We start from the raw sequence: 25,550 nt of genomic DNA, 5'->3' as shown, positions 1-25,550 counted from the left end.
ATAAAGAGCAACTCGGAACAAATAGGATTTTTTTATTTTTGCAGCACGCGGTCCCCTGATGAAACACATTTGTTTCACCCGGCCTCTATCTGTTCCTCCAGAGATGGAGAGGAAGAGAGAATGAGGGGGATATTCTAGGTGTTACCCCTGTGTCACAGTGCCAGTGCTCATTCTGGGAAATTTAATTACCGGCGCCAACAGTCTGAGGATCTGTGGCCACACGAACGGTGTGTGTCACGAATGCTGGCTAATGCAACACTCCTCGTCCACCTCCTCCCAGAGTCTGTGGCCTACTTCCATCATTAAAACATGCCGTGACACAGCTGCCTGCAACAAGACAAAGTGTGATTAAAATGTAAACATCAGCATCGGCTGATTTGATGTGCTCAGGGTGTGCTAGCGATAAGATCACGTCAGCAATGTGGCCTTTCTTGAATTTAACTTTTGCCTTAATGGTGATTAGATTCATGGTTTTGGATCACCACATTTAATCTGAGAATTCATGTTCAGAATGATGCGTCCAGTATGCGAAAGAGTAAACTATCACTAGCTCACGCAGCAGGTTTTTTTTTTTTTTTTTTTTTGGAAATTGTGATACTTTTTTCAGGATTCTTTGATGAATAAAAAGTTAAAAAGAACAGAATTTATTAAACATATAAATATTTTCTAACAATGTATGTATTTGTTTGCTTTTATTTTTTTTTTAATTTAAATCATTGCTGAATAAAAGTGTTTATTTTATTATTTTTTTTCAAAAAAAAGAAAGAATAACGCACATTTACTGACCCCACAACTTTTGAACTGTAGTGTATATTGTTAGAAAAGATTTCTATTTTAAATAAATGCTCTTCTTTTTAACTTTTTATTACTCAAAGAATCCTGAAAAAAGTACCACAGATTTGGTTCCAAAAAATATATAGATTTTCACGTCACCCTGCCCGCGTTTTATTAGTAAAAGAGTTTTGAAAAATGTAATATATGTTTGAAGTGTATCATATGTTTATGAAGTGGCACAACAGTTTCCAGCACTGATAGTAAATCAGCATATTTAATGATTTCTGAAGGATCATTTTTATTATCACAGGAATAAATTAGATTTAATGTATATTAAAATAGCAAAAAAAGGTTATTTTACCATTGGAGAGCGCGGGACACCATCGAGGTGCGAGACGGGAAATACTTTTACAATATTACATTCCTTGGGAATTCCTGGTATTGGAGAAACATAATAATATTTTACAATATTACATTTTTTCCTGTATTTTTGATCAAATAAACTCCTTTAAAAAACATTAAAAATCATTCTTATATTAGTGTTTTGTGTGTTAGATTTGTAAATTGTTTTTAATTATGTAGAATGTATTGTATAAAGAAGAAATATTTTCTTTATAAAGATTATTTTATTTATGTAGATTTAAAGAGATTTTTAATTTTTAATATATATTTTGCTTTATATTTTTTGTAATTAATGATTTTTTATATAATGTAGCGAAATGTCTCCATCTAGTTCTTACTATGTCCTTGCACACAGGGTCCAACCTCGTGTCTCAGAGCCGAAGCCTCACGGCATCGAACAACATAATTACAAATCAGGCCTCTCCAAACCAGTGCCAGAGAAATGATACACACACACACTGATAAAGACGACACAATGATGAGCCACCGGCTGACAGATTGTATTCGCTCATGAATATTCATGACATCAGGGTCAGACGCCTCACAGTAATGCCAGGCTTCTTTCTGAAATGAGGAAACACAAACACACACACCTCTCTGGAGAGATCAGCAGCGAGGATGGACAAATTGAGAGAGTGGCAGTGATAGTGAGAATGCACTAAATTCCATGCCCTCTTTCTGCGTTTTGATTGGTTGTTGTGTGTGTTTTGTTTGATGGGTTATTTTTAATGTTGTTTTTTGTCAGTCAGGTGCATGCTTCCAAAAGGAAGTAATGATTACACAAACACGGCTGAATGAAATCGCTTTCTCTCCTCAATCACAGCTGCTCGATCATATTACACAAACACATGTGCAGGGATTCCAGTCAATGCATTTAAATCACATGCAATTTAACACACACACATGCAACTTTGCTCTTTATGGCATTCCTCCTGCTGAATGTAAAGAGAAGTCTGTGTTATTAAAGGAGCTGGTTTAGGAGATCATGCAGGTAATTTACCCCAAAATAAACATTCTGTCATCATTTACTCACCCTTATTGTCCAAACGCAGTTTGCTGTTACTCTCTCTGTAGAAGAGAAATAGAGAATTTGTTAATCTTTCTAAATTTCAGAAGAGAGGATTCAGAAATTCACCTGCATATAAGAAATAAAGTAAACAAAACAAAACAAAAAAGCTAAATGATGACAGAATTCCCATTTAAGTGTAAACTCTTTTTTTAAATGGTTTAAATTCAGTGGTATCAAGCCAAAAATTCATATATATATATATATATATTATATATATATATATATATATATATATATATATATATATATATATATAAATTTGTACACAGAGAAATAATAGTATGTTTAAATAGTTAATTCAAATAAATAAATTAAATTGTTTTTCAATATACTGTCTCATATATAATATATTCAAATATAAATAATTTGATTTATTTAAATATTAATTAAATATTTGCATTTATATAACTATGTTCTTTCATACATTAATATAGATTTAAATAGCAAATTAATAATTTAATAATTTAATCATCCAACCCCCAAGTGCTGTTATTCTTTCTGTGCAAAAGAATTTGATAATTTGTTGATGAATCATTCCAAGTTTCCTGAAGTTCACCTGCATGGAAGAAATATAGTCAAAAACAGTAAATGACAGGAATTCAATTCATGGGTGATCTGTTACTTTAAATGGTTTAAACTCAGTGATTAACAAGCCAAAATTATACAAACTTAAACCGTTTTGTCCAGAGAGAAACTCTTTTCATGGATACATAAAATTCTATAAATGTTACATAAAATTCTATGAACATGAAGAGAGATAAACACAGACAATATGCATTTAATGCACTTTGCGGTTGAAACCTGTTTGTCCTGTAGCTGGAATTAGTGCATAAATTAGTCTCAAAGATACCAGAATACCATATCATTTTATCTTAATACAAAATAAGGAATTGAGCTTTCTCTGATATTTTAAGAAAACAGAATTTGATGCATTTGAAAACATACTGTAACTGAACTCAAAATCATGGCTGCGCTTCAGAGTCTTATCATAATACATGGATTTTAATTCAACACACCACAAATCTCTAGTCATCCGAATGCTTTGGGGATTAACAGTGAATATCCAGCTTAAATATAACCTTATTATTGCATTTAATAATAACAACAAGGGCCATCTGATTTTTTTTAGCAGGAGTCCAATTTACAGGAGTCAACATGCACATTTTTTTTTTTTTTTTTTTTGTGTTGCAACAAAATCATTTACAGTTTACCAAGCAGCCAATAATAGCAGTTCAGAGACCCATCAATGTATTTCTATTTAAAATAAGTGAAGAATTCTGCTAGTGCAGTATTAAAAATACATTCTTTGAAAACAAGCCTTTTAAGAAGTGCTCCTTTTCAAGAAAATTTATTTTGGTTTCAAGCTTTTTTAGTTGGAAACTTTGAATATAAAGAGAAACAGGCTAGCCACAGTTAAATCTCACTGGTTCAAAATCCCACTCCAAAAAGCTGCATATTAAACACCAGACATTCTGATTGGCTGGTAATGTTGTACATCACACAGCATGTCACTTTCAGTATGGATAGACAAATGTCTTATCGTGTCACAACTGGTTAGGACACAGAGACAGAAAGAGTAAAATACACAAGAAATGATTTATTTTTCAGAATCTTTCTAGAAAACCATTCATTAATTCTAAAATGTAATTAAATGCATTATACTATATTTAAATTACTAATTAAATTATTAAATTAACTTTATCATATATATATATATATATATATATAGAATATAGATATATATATATATATGATAAAGTAAATTGAATATATATAAATAGTGTTTTGTCATCCTACAAACTAGCATTTGCATCAACAGGATGAACAAGTCACACCTACTTCATATTGGTTGGACCTGCATATCAAGTTTTCCCGGTGCAAACGACTGCGAGTGATAGTGTGAGATAATACTGTTGCTTTGCTTGAGTGGTTATGTGGTAAACAGACTCTGTGTGTGTGTGTGTGTGTGTGTGTGTGTGTGTGTGTGTGTGTGTGTGTGTGTGTGTGTGTGTGTGTGTGTGTGTGTGTGTGAGATCGGCTGCTGAATACAGATGAGGGGCTGATCATTTGCGTGGTGCAGATAAAGCACTCAGTGACTGTGGCATTTAAGCAGGTCAAGAGCACTGACCTCAGCTGCCTAAGAGGAGAGGAGAGCAGAAACACACACACAAACACACACTCACAATTTCTCTCGCTGCTTCTGTTTCTTACAAACACACACACACATTCTCTGATGTCTTGATTTATTGAGCGTAATAAATATGATTAGGGGAACAAACACACATTTCAGAACTTGGCCTTCATCTGTATATCAACAACAACCCTACTGTATCAAAAATATAACCATAACATATCCATAACATCATCACACAAACCTTACAGTCTTTAACACAAAATTAACTTTGTCTTAATTTTTATATTAACATATACATTACTTTACAAAAAAAACGATATATATAAATGTATATGTATGCGTATGTATATATGCATATTTAAAATACTTGTACATTAAAATACATTCTACTGTTTTATATATATATATATACTTGCATAAGTTTGTATATATATATATTATATATATATATATATACACACAAACTAAATATATATTATTTGTAATTAATATTATAATTTAGATATAATGTGAATACACACACACACACACACACACAACACACACATTTTTATATATATATTATATATATAATATATATATATATATATATATATATAGTAAATTTGGCTCCAAATGGTGCTTCATATTGACTTTGAGGCCTTATCTTACATGGCTGAACATATAAAGCGTCATGAGGAATTTTTAACCAGCATCTCTGATTCCTCAAATCTGTGACCTTGAGTTATTAAGCTGAGTCATAGACTCATTGTTTGCCCACAGCATTTATAAAGCAATCCTTGTTCATCATCTCACTTACAGTATGAACAGAAGACGTGGAGCGCTGATCTGACTGTACACTATAAACTCATAGCGGAACTCCCCCAGTGAGAGACATTTGAGCTACATCTGGTGGTCTCACACCTCACTGGCTTGATAGAATACTAATAAAAGCCATATGACAACAGCATACCAAATATGCAATTAATATTCTAAAATATTCTACCGTGGCATGTGGCGGAGACCTGTTGAAGTCGTATTCTGCGCTGGACTGACAGCTCTGTCCGTGTGGCAGCAAAAAGACATCCTTATTAACCTTTATTACAGCAGACACGCACCTAAACACATCCACATATACACACAGACATGGACACACACATTCATTTATTAAAACACACATGCACCTCAAAGCCAACCAGAATGAGTGCAAAGATTTGTGAACAAACAGCACATTTTGGGCATTCGCCACAGTATTTCAGTCACAAAAACAGTGGAACATTCTACAACACTTAATGTGAAAAATGTTTAACATGCCTAGTGTACTAAGACAGTGATATTAATAGATAAAATTTAATAGCCTACTATATCCACCATATTTTTAACATAAGAGCAGATACAGTCATGGAGACCTTGATTGCATATGCTTTTCTTGAACCCATTTGTTCGCATTAATTCAGCTTATTTTTAAAATAATAAATAATACTTCCATCAATATTTGTGTGTGTGTGTGTGTGTGTGTGTGTGTTTGTTTGAGTTTATTTTTATTTTATTAATTTTTTTGTTTTTTTTTTTTTTTTTGTGTGTGTGTATATTTTTTTTTAGAAAGTACATACAGTGCCTTCCACTAATATTGCCACCCTTGGTAAATATGAGCAAAGGTGGCTCTGAAAATAAATCTGCATCGTTTAACCTTTTGATCTTTCATTCAAACAATTAACAAAATTCAAACCTATCACTGAAGTTAAACAATGGAAAGTAAGGAGAAAATCTCATTATGAAATAAATGTGTTTCTCTAGTTCACGTTGGCCACAATTATTGACACCTCATTTTTTCCAAGATAACAGCTCTGCGTTTTCTCCTATAATTCCTGATGAGTTTGGAGATCACCTGACAAGAGTTCAGAGAACATTCCTTCATTCAGAATCTCTCCAGATCTTTCAGATTCCCAGCTCCATGTTGGTACTTCTTCTCTACTATAGGTTTCAGGTCACGGAACATGGCTGAAGCTTGATGTTTTTTATTCACAATAAACTTAAAATCAGTCTTGTACCTTGTCTTTTTGATTTTCAAATACTTTTTTGGCTTGGTTCATGGCTTATAACACTTTAATGAAGACTCTTTTAAAATTAGTATGGGAAAATGAAAGGTAATAATACTTCCGAGAAATGCAGATTAAATTTTCAATGAATACATTTGCAGTACATTTCATTCAAATGCTAACAGAAAAACTACTGGAATCATCTGTTAACTTAATAGCATTTCCCATTTGTTTTGTTAAGTGAAGTGAGAAAATTGAGGGAATTTAAAGGGTTTGTTGCGGTTGGGGGTTTCTTATTAGTCACTCATCATGAGTGAGCTATGTGAACACATAAAGCTAAATTATTCATGCATTATTTCCCCTAGGCAAATTCTTGAGTTGTGAAAAGTTAACAGTATAAATATGTCCCTTTAAAATCACGCATTGTGTCTGAGTTTTGTCATAAATGTCCAGCAAGTTTCTTTTCAAGCACAATGAGAGCAGACGCTTCGTGTCTAGAGAGTCGACCTACATACTGTATGAGCCTAATGAATGATTTGGATGGCTTTTTATTTGCATGTTCCCCTATTTTCCATAAAATACATATGCATATGTACACATTTGTCATTTTTAGGTCATTAAAGGTGCACTAAGTACATTTTTGTTTGTTTTGCTGGACAATTAGGCTCATCTAAATATAGCTTGGGTCCTTTCTCCATTGTAAGTCTATGGGATTTTTTGCACCTGTTTTGGGTCCGTCATCGCTTACTAAAGTAAAAGCACACCTGTCCTGAATATTTCATTCAAATTATGCTCCAGAGTTTACTAAGGGTGTAGAAATTTGATTAAATCATTAACTTTAAGTATGAGAAATAGTAAAGGCTCATTCACTCCAAGAACAATAACTACAAAGCTTTAACAGGCTGATTGTTCATAATTTCTGAGAATAGCAAAGTCCACATGACAGCTATTAATGATATGACACAGAGGAACAATATATTTTTTTTTTCCAGCTGATAAACAATAAAAAAAAAACTGACAATCCATCAGAATTCACCCGACTCTTGACTCTAAAGAGCTCAAGCATTTAAAGCAATGACAAACCACAACAAAACTTCAGTGTGCTTATAATAAACAGATGTTGTTGTGCGTTGGTGTGGATGGATGCTAATACAGTTATCGTTATATCTTCATAGTGATCATTCTTGGTATGAATGGACATTTAACCCTGCTTAAACCAGTTTAGTCTAGAATACTTGTTAAATGACTAGGTCACTTCACCCAAAAATAAAAATCGTGTTTCTGTTACCATTTATTCACCATCAGGTTGAGGTCGATGTAAACTCATTCCAGACCCGTAGGATTTTCTTTCTGTTGTGGAACACAAATGGAGAAGATTGAAAAATTGAAACTGAAAAAAAGCAGATGATGAAAAAAGAACCATAAAGGTAATCGAAATGTATCTTCTGAAGTCATACGAGTTTTATATGAAGAATTTTTAAAATCCAAAACTGGTTTTAAAGGGGCGTTGGTGGTCTACTACTGGTGCAAGTTGGTTAAACTGGCTATAGTTGCAGGTTGCCAGATTGACCAGTGTAGCCATGATGACCAGACAAAATCAGCATAGATGTGACCAAAACATCCACTACATTTTACTTGTTTTAATTTTTGTTGTTTTTGTTGGTTTATTTGATTTGTTTTATAGAGTGTTTAAGAAAATATTTCAACGGTAATAGACATTAACAATGGTTGAGTGATTCTATTGGATCGACTGTGGACATGAATTAAGCACCATTGATTTTAAAACAAAAGATTTGTACAAATCCAAAATTAGCTTTTGTCTAATTTACTGAATACAGAAACACTAAACATATTTCAATCATGTGAAAACTGCATTTCAAGCAAGCATCTCCAATTTCATTTTATGCCTTTCTGTGCCATTCGAATGAATCCCTCAGGTGCATCCAAAGGGAAAAGGCACATGGCATTCCCAGCAAACCCTCAAGCTTTTCGGCTCTGAACTTCCATTATCCGTCCTTGTCCCCTGTGTGAGCTGGAGCACTATTGCAAAGAGAAGCCATCAATGCTTCAGCTCAAACAGGCATTGTCTGAGTTTGAAAAACAGCTGGCATCCATCATTCCCGGCACACATTACGGATCTAAAGTATTGCTGGATTAAAATAATTTGGCATAATTGAGAGATAACAGTGAGGCTATTTGCATTGGTTAGCATTTAAAGAAACGCATGAGCACCTTGGGGTAAATCTAGCGCTGACCCCTTTTAGTGGCGAGTTAAACCCGATCGAGTGACAATGTGCAATGAGCCCATGACAGACCGTCAGTCTCTCTGTCAGTAAAGCTTCCTTATCAGCGGTGGATTCACACATTGTCGTGAAATGACATAGAGGTGGGGAGGCAATCATCCGTGAGCTGCAGCTCTTTGAAAACCGAACATTTACTCCTCAAAATTTCATGGAAAAAAGAGGTTTCATTCGGGTCTCATTCAGTTTAAAATCAAACTTCATTTCTACCTTTGAATTATATCAAATATGGTGTCAGCTCAGACAGCAGACCTACAGACAGTTCATTTATATTCATAACTATTTTAATTAAAACATACTTTTGTATGAAAATGAGCAATGTAAGATATATACAAATTTTTTAAAAGAAAAACTTTGTGTAAAGAATTTAATCAAATACAAACGCAGTATACTGGGGATTGATCTGTAAAAAAAAAAAAAATCTGTAATATTGTGAAAATATTATTGCAATTTAAAACTGAATTTTCAGCATCATTACTCCAGTCTTCAGTGTCACATGATCCTTCAGAAATCATTCTAATATGCTGATTTGCTGCCCAAGAAACATTTCTGATTATTATCAATGTTGAAAACAGTTGTGCTGCTTCATATTTTTATGAAAATATTGTTGTGTTAAATACTTTGGGGAAAAAATACTTTTTTCTCAGAATTGTTTCATGAACAAAAAAGTTTCAAACAGCGCCAATTATTTAAAATAGAAATCTTTTGTAATATAATAAATACATTTTCTGTCACTTTTTATCAATTTAAGGCATCCTTGCTAAATAAAAGTATTATTTTCTTTCAAAAAAAATGATCTTACTGACCCCAGACATTTGAATGGTATGAGATTAATAAACTAAATCTACAACATAAACCTAATATTACTTATAAGTTATATCTGCAAACATTTCCAACACTTTAAGATGATATATAACAAATCAATCTGTAGCTGCATTCAAGTCATTTGGGAATGTTCTTCAGAGGCAGAAGACTTTTTTTGAATCTTGATGTAACAGTTTTGTACACATTTACCATACTGTTTATTAACAACTGCTATAGAGTTAGCCAGAAAACAATAGTTGCTTATTTGATTCATGAGGAGACAGACTTGTGTGATCAAATCACATTTCCCATCATTCTCTGTGGTAATAAGAATGAAAAAATACATAGATAAAACATCATGTGCTCATTCAGTGCTCATACTTTGCTCTTCAATATGTTGCATTAGTGCTAATATGCCTCCCAAAGTTCATTATCAAGCAAAAACATTTCACTTTAGCAAAAACCCTCATGTTTTAATTATGATTTCAAGAGGACTTGAATGCAGCATTAGTCACTTCACCTGTCAATCAGCCTAGAGAAGTGGATGGAAGTTCCTCAGCTTCTATATTATTATTGTAATACAGTGAATATTTATCAACTGGTTCAACTAAGGGGGATGTTTCCAACTGGTCTTAGGTGACTTTGAACACCACAGGGTTTTTGAGCACATGGTGCCGGGCTGAAGATAAAGCAGCTGAACTGACTGAGTGACCCTTTGTCTATTTTCCTCCTGTGTTTTTCCTGTCTTTCTAGGTCAGCCGCATCTCCAGGACTGACGCGTGAGTGCTCTCCTATATTATTTATCACTAAATATCTAGAACAACTAAAATATCTCAGCAAAATAACACAAAACCTCACTGGCACGGTATGTACAATGATTTGATGTACAATGGTTCCAACCTAAATCATTGTCAAGAAGCACCATTCAGAGATAGAGTAAGTAATGTTTTTGTTTAGAATAGCATGTAATAATAAAAGATGTACAAAAACACCTGGAACATGTATAAGTAAGCAAATAGGGTCCGTTTTGATTTCACACCTTACAAAACATCCAAGACAAATGTTATAAAAGGAACTAAATATTTGCATTTACTCACATTTTAAGGAGTGACACTGTAAAACTGTACAAACAGACAGTAAAAAAATGATTACTACTTCCTGCAGCATATGTAGGTTAGGTGACCTTCAGAAAGATGGAAACATATTGCTTCATTGCCTCTCGAGGTCCCACATTGAACCCTGGTCCTGCTACATTTCCCACCCAAACACGAGGCTCTGGATGGATGAACGGTGCCGTTTGTGAAGGTTAGACAAAATGCTCCTTGAATAATTGTCACAGCGGACCTGCTCCAGATATTTCCAGCAACAATCCTCTATTGCATGACAAACAACAACTGATGTCGAGACAATTTCAGGTAACTTTCAAATCAGGTCAGCGTGTCTTTTTTTTTTTCTTGTTTTTGCTGTAAAGACATACGGGTGGGGGGGGGGGCTGAATGTCAAACTAAAAGTAGAGAAAATCATCCAAGGTGACATTAAAAGGACAATTTACTCCAAAATGAAACTTTTTTTTCATCATTTACTCACCCTCATGTCATTCCAACCCATATGACTTTCTGTCTTCTGTGGAAAATGAGAAGAATGTTCACACAACTGTTTTCCAAACAATGACAATATATAGTGATCACAGCTGTCAAACTCTAAAAATGATTAAACAACACCAAAAAAGGATCATTAAAGTAATCCATAATCCATATATATATATAGAACAATAGAACATCACTGTATTTTCTTTTTTCTTTTAGTTTATGCTCATGCTTTCTAAATTAATAAAAGAATATATCCACCATAAGCAAATTTTATCCACATCTTGGTATTTCCATGCACCATTTTTTAATGTGATATCCAACATTTGCATACAAATATGTGGATAGAAACCCACTGAAGTTCCGAAGTCTAATTCATGTTCAGGTACACATTTAGTTTCTCACTTGTGTGGAAGCGAAATGCAGTCCATCCTTTGAATATGGAGAATGATAAGAGATGAGGAAAAGAATGAGATTTGAGAGCTTCGGCTGAGATCTTCTTTGAATAAAAACCTAATTTTGGGTCATTTTTGTTATTCTTGGAGGCATGTTGTTGTTGTTTGGGGAAGAATGGCCTGAAAATTCTTCAAAAATAACAAGAAATTTAAACAACAGTATGGGAGTAAAGGCCCATTCACGTAAAGAATGATAACTATCACAATAACTATTTTAACATCCACACCAACATTTATTAAAAAAATCTTTCTGAGCATGATTCCAGTGATATCGTTCTTCTATGTCATTATCATTATAGTTGTAGTGTATAGTGTGGTTCATGTCTTCTAAATGAACAAAACACCGCAAGCAATAAATTTTAATGCAAATTTTAGACATTTTATTCACATGTTGGTGTTTCCATGCACTATGTTTTAATGCGATATCCAGCATTCGCATTCAAATATGTGGATAGAAACCCAGGTACTGATAACTATTCTCCATTGAAGCTCTAAGGTCTCAGGGAAAGAATGGTATTTGAGATAATCAGCTGATAACAATGTCTTTATTGTTCATCTGCGGGGAAAACAACGAGAGTGATTCCAATGATATTGTTCCTCAGAGTCGCAATCGTATATAGACTTCCCTATTCTGATAGAATTAGAACGAGTATTAAAACTTTATAGTTATCATCTTTGGTCTGAACGGGCATGAAATAATGACACCAGTTTAATTTATGAGTGAACTGTCCCTTTAAAAACCCCTTGGAAAACATTCAGCTCCAGACTGGCAGTTTCCCTAAAACTCCTGAAGACCTTGAGGAAGTATGAAGGATGTGCGATGCTCTCCCCTGGCCGTACTTACAAGGGAGGTGCTGACATTCATAGAGGAAATTAATAAGGATGGACGCGAGCAGGAGGAGGCTCATGTGATGAATGAATGGAGCGCATTTATTCTGATGTGGAGCTCTTGATCAATGCTCCTCCTGACAGCAGATACACAACCGGACAACCCCATTGTTTAAATGGAGTGACGCGTCATTTGCGCTGCGCTAAAGGTTAACGATGAGAGAATCGCACACCAAATGATCAATTAATCTCTAAACACATTTGTTCTCTCACCTGTGTCCTCTCTTTCTTTACATCCTCGACTCTTTCTCTGGCTCTCCTCCTACCAGTTTTTTTTTCGGGCCACGTAATTTGTCAGCTTTATCTTGTTGGAGGGATTGAGCTGGCTTTGGGGACCATGCTTAGATACCGACTACATCCATTATCTGTCAGAGGATAACCTGATTCAGAGCGGCTGCTGCCAGACATACAAAGACAGACAGACAGTGAGAGAGAGACAAACAGAGAGACAACCCTTCTTCTGTGTTTAATTGTAAAGCTGATCAATTAGAGTCCATCTTGCAGATCGCCGCGACAGAACTCTACAACAAGAGTGACAAAAACAAGGAGATTATGGCGGGGAAAAAATCTGCTGCGCTGAATACATTACACTGATAGAGACATTGGGAAACATATCCGACCAGAATCATTCATTATCCACGTGTAATAATGAGCGATTACAAAACAGATCCGAGTTCTGATCCTGGATGCTGATTGATCAATAAAGAATGCCAGTTATGCTAAAATACACAATAACTCAATAAACACCAGTTCACTACTTACTGTGCATCAAAACGGTACTAGATTTTTACTGTAACTTTTTTTTGGAATGTTTAATAACACTTATTCTTCTTAACATCTATGCATTGCGTGATATAAACTTATAAATTATTCAGACTTTTTTCTCCGAATTGTGAACTGTAAACTCACAATTGCTAGTTATAAAGTCGTAATTACGTGTTATAAAGTCAGAATTGCAAGATATAAATTCGATTTTGGTTGGTTAAAGGTTATGAGTTTGTTTGGCCATCAGAAAGGTAGAACTTACTCAAGATCTCTCACAAAAATGAACGTCACAAATGAGGCTGTAATCATAAATGCTTTGAATAATGTCCACTGGTTGTCCTCACAGCTAAATAAACACTAAAGTTTTATGTAAGACAGAGCAGCTTGTGTCTGCATCTGAAATGAGAAGACTTGAAATCTTGATATGAGATTACAGCACAGGAATGTGTCAAACCACAGAGAAATCCCATCCCATCATTATGATTTCAGCCTGATAGAAACACATTAAACAGAATCTCTAAAGATCTATCATTCCACACGACCAAAAACAGGATGACATTGCATTTGTAAGGCCTACAAGCATGAATGGAAATACTTCCAATAATGAGAGAGTAAAAGTGAAATACAAATGACTAAATAAACCATCCAGAGATGAATGTTTACATGCGACACCACTGGGCCTTGTGGTTTTTATTCATCTTCATTTCAGCCCTATCAGTCTGTCTGCAAGATGTGACGTGACATACAGCCAAGTATGGTAACCCATACTCAGAATTCGTGCTCTGCATTTAACCCATCCAAAGTGCGCACACACACAGCAGTGAACACACACACACTGTGAACACACACCCGGAGCAGTGGGCAGCCATTTATGCTGTGGCGCCCAGGGAGCAGTTGGGGGTTTGGTGCCTTGCTCAAGGGCACCTCAGTCGTGGTATTCCCGGCCAGAGACTCGAACCCACAACCTTAGGGTTAGGAGTCAAACTCTCTAACCACTAGATTCATGAAAACCTAGTTTCATGAAAACGTGCTAAATTGCATCATATGAAAAATGTGGGGAAAATGCAACAAAGTTTCCTCTCTTTCTCCATGTTTCAGAGACATCCCATTGTACTTCACAAAGACACACACACAAATGTTTAAATGTCTCTTCTCTACAGAAATGCTGTACTGATACGGTGTATGTGTAAGTGTGCAAGGGTTTGGAAATATGGTAATATGATAATGGTATGTTGTCAGATTAAATAAAAAAGGATGAAATTGGTGATTCATCGTCTTGTCAGTCTAAACAGCACCTTCCTCTTATATATCACTCTCTTTTTATCACACATACACTTCAGTCTCTCACTCCACTTCTGTCACAACCTCCATCAACGTATTCTTACACTCAGAGGCACGTTCAACTGGACTCACACTAATCATTAATTAGTCAATTCTTTGACACTTTTATCTACAGTCACTTACAGTAATAATAAAAGACAGTTCTTCTGGAGTAACATTTGCAACTATAAAAACTACAAACTCAAACTCTCCATGGCATGTTCAGAGGTCTCTGATGCAAAGTCCAAGTTTTAATGCTCAAATCATGTCAATTCAAGGCAGAGACTAAATAAATTATGAATAAAAAAATTAAATAAATGTTTATATATATATATATATATAATTAATATTTATTTATAGTACAGTTTTTATAAATCCTGACAAATAAACAGAAGATTTCTCCTAGAATAAAAATTCTCCTAGAAAAAAAAAAAAAATTCAGCAGTAGTATAAAACTTGAGCAAACACATTTTCAAAGATTAAAAGAGTGACAGGGATTGCACAAGATGCTTCCTTATTCCTAAATATTAACCTTTAAATCTAAAAAATTAAAACAATTCAATTTTAAACAAAATAATATATTTATTTTAAAAATATTTATTTAGAATATAGTTTTCTGTACGTTGCAGGTTATTTTTATAAATCCTGTTGCAGAACAATAAATAAATAAATATGAAATAATATTTTTTAAATAGATTGATTCTATGGATGTCCTAGAAAAATAATGCTGGATCAGTGGAATTCAAGAACACTGTTGTGCTCCTGAGTCTAAAGTAATTTAGTTTTTTGTTTTTTTGTTTGTTTATTTAACGACTTAAGCATGCATCGAGCAGGCAATTTATAAAAATGACATTTTTCTGACCTGTGCAAATCTCACCACATCAATGGTAGGGTGTTGTGCACGATGAGCAATAGCAATCCTGACACCACTTCCACTATTTTAAGTCAGAATGTTTTTTTATTTATTTATTTTTTATTATTATTATTATTTTCCATAATTTGGAAGCAATCCAGAAGGAAAGTGAATTTTCTAAGAGCATTCCAATATAACAAAACTAAATTATACAAATATAACAAGCAAGGCTCTGATAAAAACTATTCACTAGAAAAATCCTGTAGTGATCCAGTTGCACCTTATTAAAATCTAAGAAGATTTATTATCTGATCCCATCAGGACTGATTCTAAATTTTGACAGAATTCCAATCGGAATCTTTACACATTCATTTAGGATCTTAACCATGGATAAGAGCCTCAGCAGAGTTCCTAAATCACCTCTTGTGAGGTTTGAACCTACTCTTTCAGTTGCCATCCCAGATTTCTAACCAACTCTCTCTCTCTCTCTCTCTCTCTTTCATCTTTCTGTTGGCTTTTTTTCGCTGTCTATGCCTGCCTCTGAAGTTGGAGTGAACTCTGTGTGTTAGCGCTGTGATTTTATGCTCCTTTGAGGTTTCGGGGGTGTGCAATCTGCTTCCTGGAGGGAATCCGAGCCTCCGCTGGCTGGATCACATTTTGATCATTAAGATCAGAATTAGTCATCTGACTTTCACACTTCAACCGTGTTAAGCCGTTTAGAAAGGCAGAAACATTGGGATGTGCCGCGACTACTGATGCTCCCTAAAACCAGTTATTTCCGCATCCATTAAGAGCCACTTTCACACCTTAATTTGCACAAATCAAACAAAATAGAGAACTGCGGCGCTTAATAGACTTGAGTTCTTCATCCACCATGTGCTGGCCTTTTATTTGACCACTGAATGTCCAATCAGAAGCTTATTCTGTGCTCAATTGTCAATTCAAGACAGCAGATAAACCGGTTTGAGGACTTCCATGATTAATTAACCCAATTCTGCCTGCCTGTATGTCCCTGTAGCTTATCAAGAATTGTGCTAAAATTAAAACTGATTCTATTAGCAGCTTTACTTCCATCAAATAAACTACAGACTAGTAATTACCCTGATAGATAAAATAATCACCCCCTGACTGAATGGATCTGATAGGATCAGTGTGATGGGAACACTGGCTGGAAGACTTCATCTGCCATGGAACTAAAAAACAATAAATAAATCAAGTATGAGGAATTTGCTGTTAATTACTCATGTCATATTGACCTGAAAGTAATGTCAGCGCTCACTTGAAAGATTGGGAATGAAATGTCTACTTCCTGTGTTAGGTCGCCCCCTAGAGGTGGTGGTTCATATCACCGGCCTTGACAACTAAACAACTGAATCATAAAGGCCTTAATGAATTGATATTTTACAAGTATGTTACATATTTATTTATTTATTGAGTTAGAGTTAGCATATTAGCAGACTACTTAAATTATGATTATTATCATTATAGTTGGTTTTAGTTTTTTATTTTACTTTGGTAGGATCTTTTTTCTTTAATAAATAAATATGTCATTAACCATTGCCATTTAGTAAGCTAGAAGACCATTTTTTTAGGATTTTTTTTTTTGTTTGTTTGTTTGTTTGTTTGTTGTTTTTTTACCATTTTAAAACCCATTTACTTACCTTATCATTGTATGGTCAGGCAAAAAAATAAAATAAAATAAAACAATACCAGAAAATAAAATATAATATAATATAAAATAAGCTTATTCAAAATATAAATATTCTAAAAATCAATTTCATTATACAATAATATTCATTTATTATTATTATTATCATTATTATTTTATTTTTATCTTTTGCAGGACAAAATAAAAAAAAAACAATATAATAAAATATAATAAAAATAACAATAAGAATATGCAATAAAATAAAATAATAAAAAACAATAATAATATAAAATGTCATTTACTATTGCTATTCATTAAGGTAGAAGACCATTTTAGGCTTTTAAAACCCATTTACTTACCTTATCAATGTGTAGTCAGGCAGAATGACTTTCTTTCAGAAGCGGACTGTAATAAATCACTATTATCTGTGCATGTACTGGAAGTGGCTGTGGCAGAGAGGTTGGGCTGCTCGGGTAACCATAGCACAGTTGAGATTATACCCCTGGAGTCCAGAGACCCTAGAGAGAACAGGCTGTGCTCTTATTTGTGGATATTGCTGTTCCTAACCTCACCCGTGCTTGTAACTCAGACACATATCAGCTCAGGAAAAGGGCGCTGGTCTGTTTAAGAGAGCTGTTTTATAGACCTGAAAGACACAAAAAGCAGAGATTCAGTGATAGTGGGTAAGTAAATGTTTTCTATTGCTTACTTTCAGCATTCAAATACCAACGAGAGTTACAACATTAAAGTATCTGATAGATTTATAATCTTTAAAGTCACTGACAAAATGCCTCAGGAAAGTGAAGTCAGTTCTGAGGTTTGATATCTTGTTATCTAATGCAGTGACACTCACACATTTTTAAGCGTGCAATTCATTTTCAAATCAGTTTGCCCAATATAAGCATATGTGTATGAATAATCACTCATTTGTGTCTCATTATGTTCTCTGTAGGAGCTTTCCACATCATGGATGGATGGAAAACCACAGGGAAGGCCATCATGCCACAGCTGGTGGTGAAGATTGTTGGTGGGAAACAAATTAAGTATTTTACTGATGGGACAAAAAGGTAAAAAAAAAAAAAAAAAAAAAATTGCTTTATTGTTAATTTAATAAAAATATAATGTAATTTTTTATTATTTTAATAAAATATTAAATCTAACACGATAAACATTAAACTTATTTTAAAAAATCTAAACATATTTTTAAATATATCTAAATATATATTTTAAATGATGTATATTTATATGTATAGTATTATTACATTAGAGTTTATTGTTGGCAGATTATTTAATAATAATAAACTTGAAACATTAATTAAATTTAAATGTACTGCTTATACATATATATATATATATATATATATATATATATATATATATATATATATATATATATATATATATATACATATATATATATATAATATATATATATATATATATATATACATATATATATATATATATACATATATAGACATATATACATATATATACATATATATATATATATATATACATATACATATATATACATATACATATATATACATATATATATATATATATATACATATATATATATATATATATATATATATATATATATATATATATTAATAAAATTATATGTATTTTTATATTTTTATTTTTTTTAACATTATATATTTAATATTAACAATAATAAAAAATATGCAAATACATTTATTATTATTATTATTATATATAGTCCCACAGATCATCTTGAGGTAACAAACTGCTCAGAGGACAGACACAGTCCACCTGTCAGAGTCACGGATGGAGATTTAAGCAGAAAATCACCTTCTCATGACCTGGAGCATCTGAGACCAGTTGAGCACACAGCAAACCTGTTAGATGCCATCAGACAGGTACTAAAAAAAAATCATCTACAGCATAAACTACACTGAATGTTAAACATAATGTCCAACTCGCAAACTCACAGTAATTTTGCATTGTTTACTACTGTGTGATTGTCACTGGCCAGTTTTCAGATGACTTTTGAGGTCGAATGATTGCACTGTCCATGGTTCTGAAGCCTGCTACTAACCAATCAAGCTGAAATACACTTGCCATGATTTACTAGAAGGAATAAATGTGCTATATCTGAAGCTCATGCAGAAGATGGCTGGATGCTAATAGTTTGGTAATGATTCAGGTTCCAGAAAGACGTTGTGTGACGGCGCCATGTGGAGATCGTTCACGGTCCTACATACATCTGAAGTCCTCAACCAACATGGGTTACTCAAAACAAATCATGCAAATTCCTCATATTACAGAGGAACAGGTAAGATATAATGTGCATGCTGTCTTTAATCAACTTGAACTGTAAGTATATATAACTATACCACTGTTCAAATGTTTGAGGTCGGAAAGTTTTTATGTTTTTGTAATAAGTCTCTTTTGCTCACCTCGGCTGCATTTATTTGTTTAAAAATACAATTTAAAGTGCAACATGGTGAAATATTATTACAATTTAAAATAACTTTTTTCTATTTGAATCTCTTTTAAAATGTAATTTATTCCTGTGATCAAAGCTGAATTTTCAGCATCATTACTTCAGTCTTCAGTGTCACGTGATCCTTCAGAAATAATTCTAATATGATGATTTGCTGCTCTAGAATCAGTTGTGCTGCTTCATATTTTGTGGAAACTGTGACACATTATTTAGGATAGCAAATTCAAAAGAACATTATATATTTAAAATAGAAATCCTTTACATAATAAACGTAATATTATAAATGTCTTTACTTTCACATTTGATCGATTAAAGTCATCCTTGCTGAAAAAAAAAGTATTCATTTCTTTAAAAAAAAAATCTTACTCCCCCCAAATGTTTGAATGGTAGTGTATACTAAATTTCAAATTAAAATCTCTCTAAAACTAATATTACTAAAATTTCTATAAGTATGAGAAATTTTATATACATTTCAGGGTTGTGGAGCCAATTAAATCCAGTCCAGAGTTCTGCCTCCTCTCATCTGTCTCGGAGGAACTGCAGGATTTGGAAAGTGAAATATCTGATCCGTCCCGATCCGGAATCATCCATCAGTCAGAACTCACGGGTCTCTTCCTCAGACTGAAGCTCCCTCTGAAGCTCACCACACTGGCCTGCATGTTCAGATCCTTCAGAAACACCACTGACCTGGAGCAGGTACTGGAGATCAGTAATAAGCAGAACCTTTGGGAATTATAGCAAATAATATTATTTGAGTCATTATACAATTTTGGTGGCATATGTGCTCAGCAAAAATGAAATCCACTGATTAAATCAGAAATCTAAACTTGCTGAATTAAATAATGGTCCTCATTTCGAATACAAGTTGCATATTACACTACTAACTGTTTTCATTATTAACCTGTTTTGTGATTTAATTATTGGTTCTGATTTCTAATATTGGTTGCATATTACACTACTAACTGTTTTCATTATATAATTAATGAAAATAGATTTCAATTTCTGTAAAATATAATTTCTTCTCTTTAGATTTTGAGATGTAATGTATTTATTTCCATTTTGTAAAAAAAAAATATATATATTTATTTATTTATTTATCTATCTATCATTACTATTATTTTATACACAATAAGTCAAAAATAAGGATCATTACTATTATTTTATAATTTTGTGTTGTTTTATTGTTATGTGTGTTTTTATTTTGTTTTTCTTTTTTTAAATTTTTTTTTTAATTTTTATTTATCAATCATTATGACATTTTCATGACAATTCAGCATACTGGTAATAAGAATAGGTTTATTTTCTTTTTTTTTGAATATATATATATATATATATATATATATATATATATATATATATATATATATATATATAAATGAGACACATTTACATACATTTTCACAGTTAAATGTAAATATTAATTATAAGATCAATTCATACTATTTCAAATTGAAGTTAAAGTACTTTTACGCATATATGGTTTTATATTTGAATTATTTTCATAAAAGTTTGTAATTTTTCATGTGAAGTGATTTTTACTTTATCATGCTGCTTTGCAGGTGCACTATCAAGACTTGCTGCAGTTCATACAGAAGGCTGTACAAGACGTGAAACAGCAAAGTGTTGAGGTCTTTCAATAAGCCTTAAAAAATTAACTAGAATATTATCATTTCATACTGTCTGCAGCTTTCTGAAATAGAGAAACACATTTTGATGGATGTTTTTGAACATGATCCTCAGGCAGAGATCTGGGATGCGTCAGTGGGCAGTACTGACCTGGAATCAGTGAGCGACTGGAGCGATATAAATGAAGAACAAAGAGAGACATGGCTTCAGAGGTTCCAGAAGATGGAGATGGCCTTACAAATGTGTGACACCAGAAACACAGGTATAAAACCCATCATACAAATACAGTCTTTACAGTTTAAAAGTGATTTAAAACACTGTGAGTCATAGAAAATGATAGAATAAAATCAATAATCAAATTTTGTACAATGAATTGATTTCAGGTTATGTGGATAGAGAGCAAGCCAAACGCCTGATACAGAACTACAGCCTCATCTTTGATCTGAATATGAGTCCACTAAAGATCAGCGAGGTCATGGGTAACACTCAGCGAGAGGGCAAAGTTCACCTCACCTCGACTCTGCAGCAGCTGAAGGAACTATACTCCTCTTTTCCTTTCACTTAAATCTATGCAAATGCTATCATCTTCATTAAATGCTCTGTCTAGGAAACATTAACAATGATCCTGTAAAAAAGGCTTTTTTGGAAAACATTGAAAACTGAGTGAATTTTTTTTTTTTTTTTTTTTTTTTTTTTTTTTATAATATATTGTATAAAAAAAACTTAATCCTAAATTAATCATATCCTAAATAAATAAATATTCCTAAGAATAATTGTAATTTTCCCTTAAAAAAATATTTCTTATTTTCCTTTTGATTTTAGATTTCTTTGGTCAGGTTTCATGACATTGACGTCACCCTCACTTTCTGCAGTTTAATCAGTCAACAATCAACTGTTACTTTTGGGGTTCTAGTGTGCTTTAATAGTTCTGGTTCATAATTTCAATATTCAAGCAAGAAATTGTTGCAAAAACAGGAATAAAAATGTACTTTTGGTGCTCAGATGTGTGCTCACAGTCAGTTCTGGTCAATGATTGCCATATTTAATGCTTATTGGTGCAGGAATAAACAGATGTACATACATGATCTAAAGAATATTGAATTACTTCTGCAATGTTTAAAAAATAAAATAAAAATTCTCATGTGCAATACTGGACTCGACCAAAAGTAAAACATTCTTACTCACAATTAAAAACATAAATAAATAAATAATCATAATACCTCAAGGAATATGTAGCCTATACTGTCTTCCTGTCTTCCATGTTTCTTCACTGGACTTCAGGAGACCAAAACATATGTGACCCTGGAGCACAAAAGCAGTCTTAAGTCGCTGGGGTATATTTGTAGCAACAGCCCAAAATACATTGTATGGGTCAAAATGATTGATTTTTCTTTTATGCCAAAAATCATTAGGATATTAAGTAAAGATCATGTTCCATGAAGATATTTTGTAAATTTCATTCTGTAAATATATCAAAACTTAATTTTTGATTAGTAATATGCATTGCTAAGAACTTCATTTGGACAATTTTAAAGGCAATTTCTCTCTCTCTCTCTCTCTCTCTCTCTCTCTCTCTCTATCTATATATATATAGATATATATATATATATATATATATATATATATATATATTCTTTTTTTATTTTATTTATTTATTTATTTATTTATTTTGCATCCTCAGATTCCAGATATTCAAATAGTTGTACCTCGGCCAAATATTGTCCAATCCTAACAAACAATACATCAATGGAAAGATTATTCATTCAGCTTTTATATGTTGTATATTTAAAAAAATTACCTTTATGACTGGTTTTGTGGTCCAAGGTCACATATTTCACATCACCCATCAAATGCTGGCAAGTAGTAAACTGATCTGACTGAGGTTTGCACACATCTGAAAAGAGAAAACGAGTTTGTGTGACAAAAAAATTGGTATGTGGCATGAGTATTTATTACAAGGTAATTTCCATAAATGTAGATTGCAGATGAATTTTCTTATATATTTACCTCGGCTTTAAAGTCACTAAACACATATGACATCTATTATGTCTTTCTGTGCTGTTGACTCGATATATAGATGGTTGTACCTTGTACTCTCAAACATGACGAGTAAAATAAAACACGGATATCCAAATATGTCTGAAAGATGTAAAACAGTGGTTCAGCCGCTAGATGGCGCACAGCCGACGCAAACAAATCACAACAACGCTGTAAAAGACAAACTGGGCTTTAAATAAAGTACAAACTAGATCTATATTAATATTGTGAACATGAAAGTGATGTTACCAACCCACAACAAACTTCAATCAGTATTTAAACAAGCAGCTATGCACTTCAGCTTAAATATAGTGTAATGTTTTGTAGCAATCGAAGACCAGCCAACATTGTGAACATCTGTGAAAATTAAATACTCTTAACTATGATTTTTAATTAGGAACTATTAACTTTTGTATTTTGGCAAACTGTGAAACTGACACATAATTTGGGGGACGAATTGGTATTTTAATTTCACAAATCAGTTCTCTTTGGAATAAACCTTCAAGCATTTAATAAACACATTAAGAGATAAACAAGGTTTAAAGGTTGTGTTCTCATGTAGCAAACAAACTGTAAAAACTCCAAAACATATTCATAGCTGTCAAATCACACCTACTTAAAATAGCCTATGCATCAAGGTGACAGACTGAGAAAAGGAAGTGTTTACATCCTATTTCATTTGCAACAGCTAGTTTAGTGATTCCTGTAGTCTAACTATTGAAGTTCAAACTACGCACATGTACAGTAGATTTATTTTTATACTGGTGTTTTTGCTGAATCTGTCATACTGTACATCTGCATCTTTTGCATACTTGTCAATCATTGCACTCTGAACACATACAGACTGTATATTCTACTTTTATTGTAATTGGTAGACAAGTTTAATACAGCAACCCCCCAGACTGTGCAGTGTCTTGAAAGATAAAAACAGTTTTTTGAAAACTGACGTAGAAAATGTGACGTCCATATTCTCTGAACCGTTCCTCGTGGGACTTGAGGGTTTTTCACTAGAACTTTAATTACAGTATGCCATGCCTCAGATCATTCTCAGATTGTATACCTTGTGAGGAAGTAAGACAATCAGCCTTATGTTATGAAAAACTTCTGTATGTCTGAACTTCCTGGGTTCAGACATCATTGTGCTGGGATCTGAATAATTACATCACTGATCGTATTTCTTCTCTTCCACGGTATGTCCCTAAAACTGCTCATGCATGTATATTCCAAAACAACTTCCTTGTAACATGGGGATTTCCTCCTGGTGTCTGCTGAATCCAGACCCGGGCTTTTTTTCTTTTTAGAGAGCCCTGCAGCAGAGGAGGGATTTGCCTGGGCATGTAAAACTCTCATGCTACATACTGGTTTGCTCTTTTTTCTCACAGTACCAGTGCCATTGTATCAACATTTCTTGGATCATGAACTATTTTAATATTACTTGCTGTCTTGTCTTTCATATAGGCTATTGCTTTATAATACATATTCATGATACTATATCAGTGTTATTTTAGCATTATTTATTATACTATTAATATTTATTAACATTTTTGAAATTGAATGTCGCTTTCTTAAGATTTCAGTTTAAAGGGGTAGTTCACCTTCAGTTGCTGTCCCACTGATTTCCATAACATGGAGAAAAAAAAAAAAACGCTATGCAAGTCAATGGGGACCAGCAACTGAAGGTTATGTTTTTATTATTATTATTATTATTATCATTGTTGTTATTATTATTATTTAGTATTTTTTATAACTCTATTTATAAGGTTATGTTTATTATTATTATTATCATTATTATCATTGTTGTTATTATTATTATTTTTTTTAATTATTTGATTTGCCAGTTTGCAACACTTTTAAAAACTATTTTTTAATTTGAGTTACTTTTTTTCAGTTATTATATGTGCCATATATAATATATATTATATATATATTATATATTTTAATTTACATGTAAACAAATACATAAATAATATATAGATATTTTTTTATAAATTTTTTAATTTGAGTTTTATTTTTAATATATATATATATATATATATATATATATATATATATATAAATATATGTATGTATGTATACATAATATTATATATATATATATATATATATATATATATATATATATATATATATATATATATATATATATATATATACACACCATATATATATATTTTTCCCCAGCTTAATTTCAAATGGAAAAATAATAATTTAAAAAATGTATATTCTTAGTTTTAGTTAACAATAACAACACTGTACTATATAACAACTGAATATTATTTATACTGCATTACACCAAAACTAATTGTCACTTACTTAGTACGTACTGTACTGCAATTTAATTTTTTTTATTTTATTTTATATTTTTTATTAATTGTATGATCAAAAGCACATTAGG

The 25,550-nt window shown here is 32.6% G+C and overlaps 1 protein-coding gene and 1 long non-coding RNA gene across 2 annotated transcripts; both read left to right on the top strand.

The window, feature by feature from the left end:
- Positions 1 to 17,392: 17,392 nt before the first annotated feature.
- Positions 17,393 to 19,427, top strand: LOC122144998. The gene is made up of 4 exons (XR_006160024.1): positions 17,393 to 17,699; positions 17,969 to 18,083; positions 18,746 to 18,905; positions 19,193 to 19,427. It is a non-coding gene; the product is annotated as an uncharacterized LOC122144998 (long non-coding RNA).
- A 620-nt stretch (positions 19,428 to 20,047) lies between these two features.
- On the top strand, positions 20,048 to 21,787 carry LOC122144997 (uncharacterized protein C1orf87-like). The gene is made up of 4 exons (XM_042756227.1): positions 20,048 to 20,188; positions 21,052 to 21,120; positions 21,233 to 21,380; positions 21,502 to 21,787. Exons 1-4 carry the CDS (start codon positions 20,150 to 20,152, stop codon positions 21,681 to 21,683), a joined length of 438 nt encoding a protein of 145 aa, XP_042612161.1. The 5' UTR covers positions 20,048 to 20,149; the 3' UTR covers positions 21,684 to 21,787.
- Positions 21,788 to 25,550: the final 3,763 nt, after the last annotated feature.

This window comes from Cyprinus carpio, unplaced genomic scaffold, assembly GCF_018340385.1.
Source record: "Cyprinus carpio isolate SPL01 unplaced genomic scaffold, ASM1834038v1 S000006815, whole genome shotgun sequence".
Classification (NCBI taxonomy): domain Eukaryota; kingdom Metazoa; phylum Chordata; class Actinopteri; order Cypriniformes; family Cyprinidae; genus Cyprinus; species Cyprinus carpio.
The sequence above is the reverse complement of the archived record's forward strand: the minus strand, read 5'-3'. Positions and strand labels throughout refer to the sequence as shown.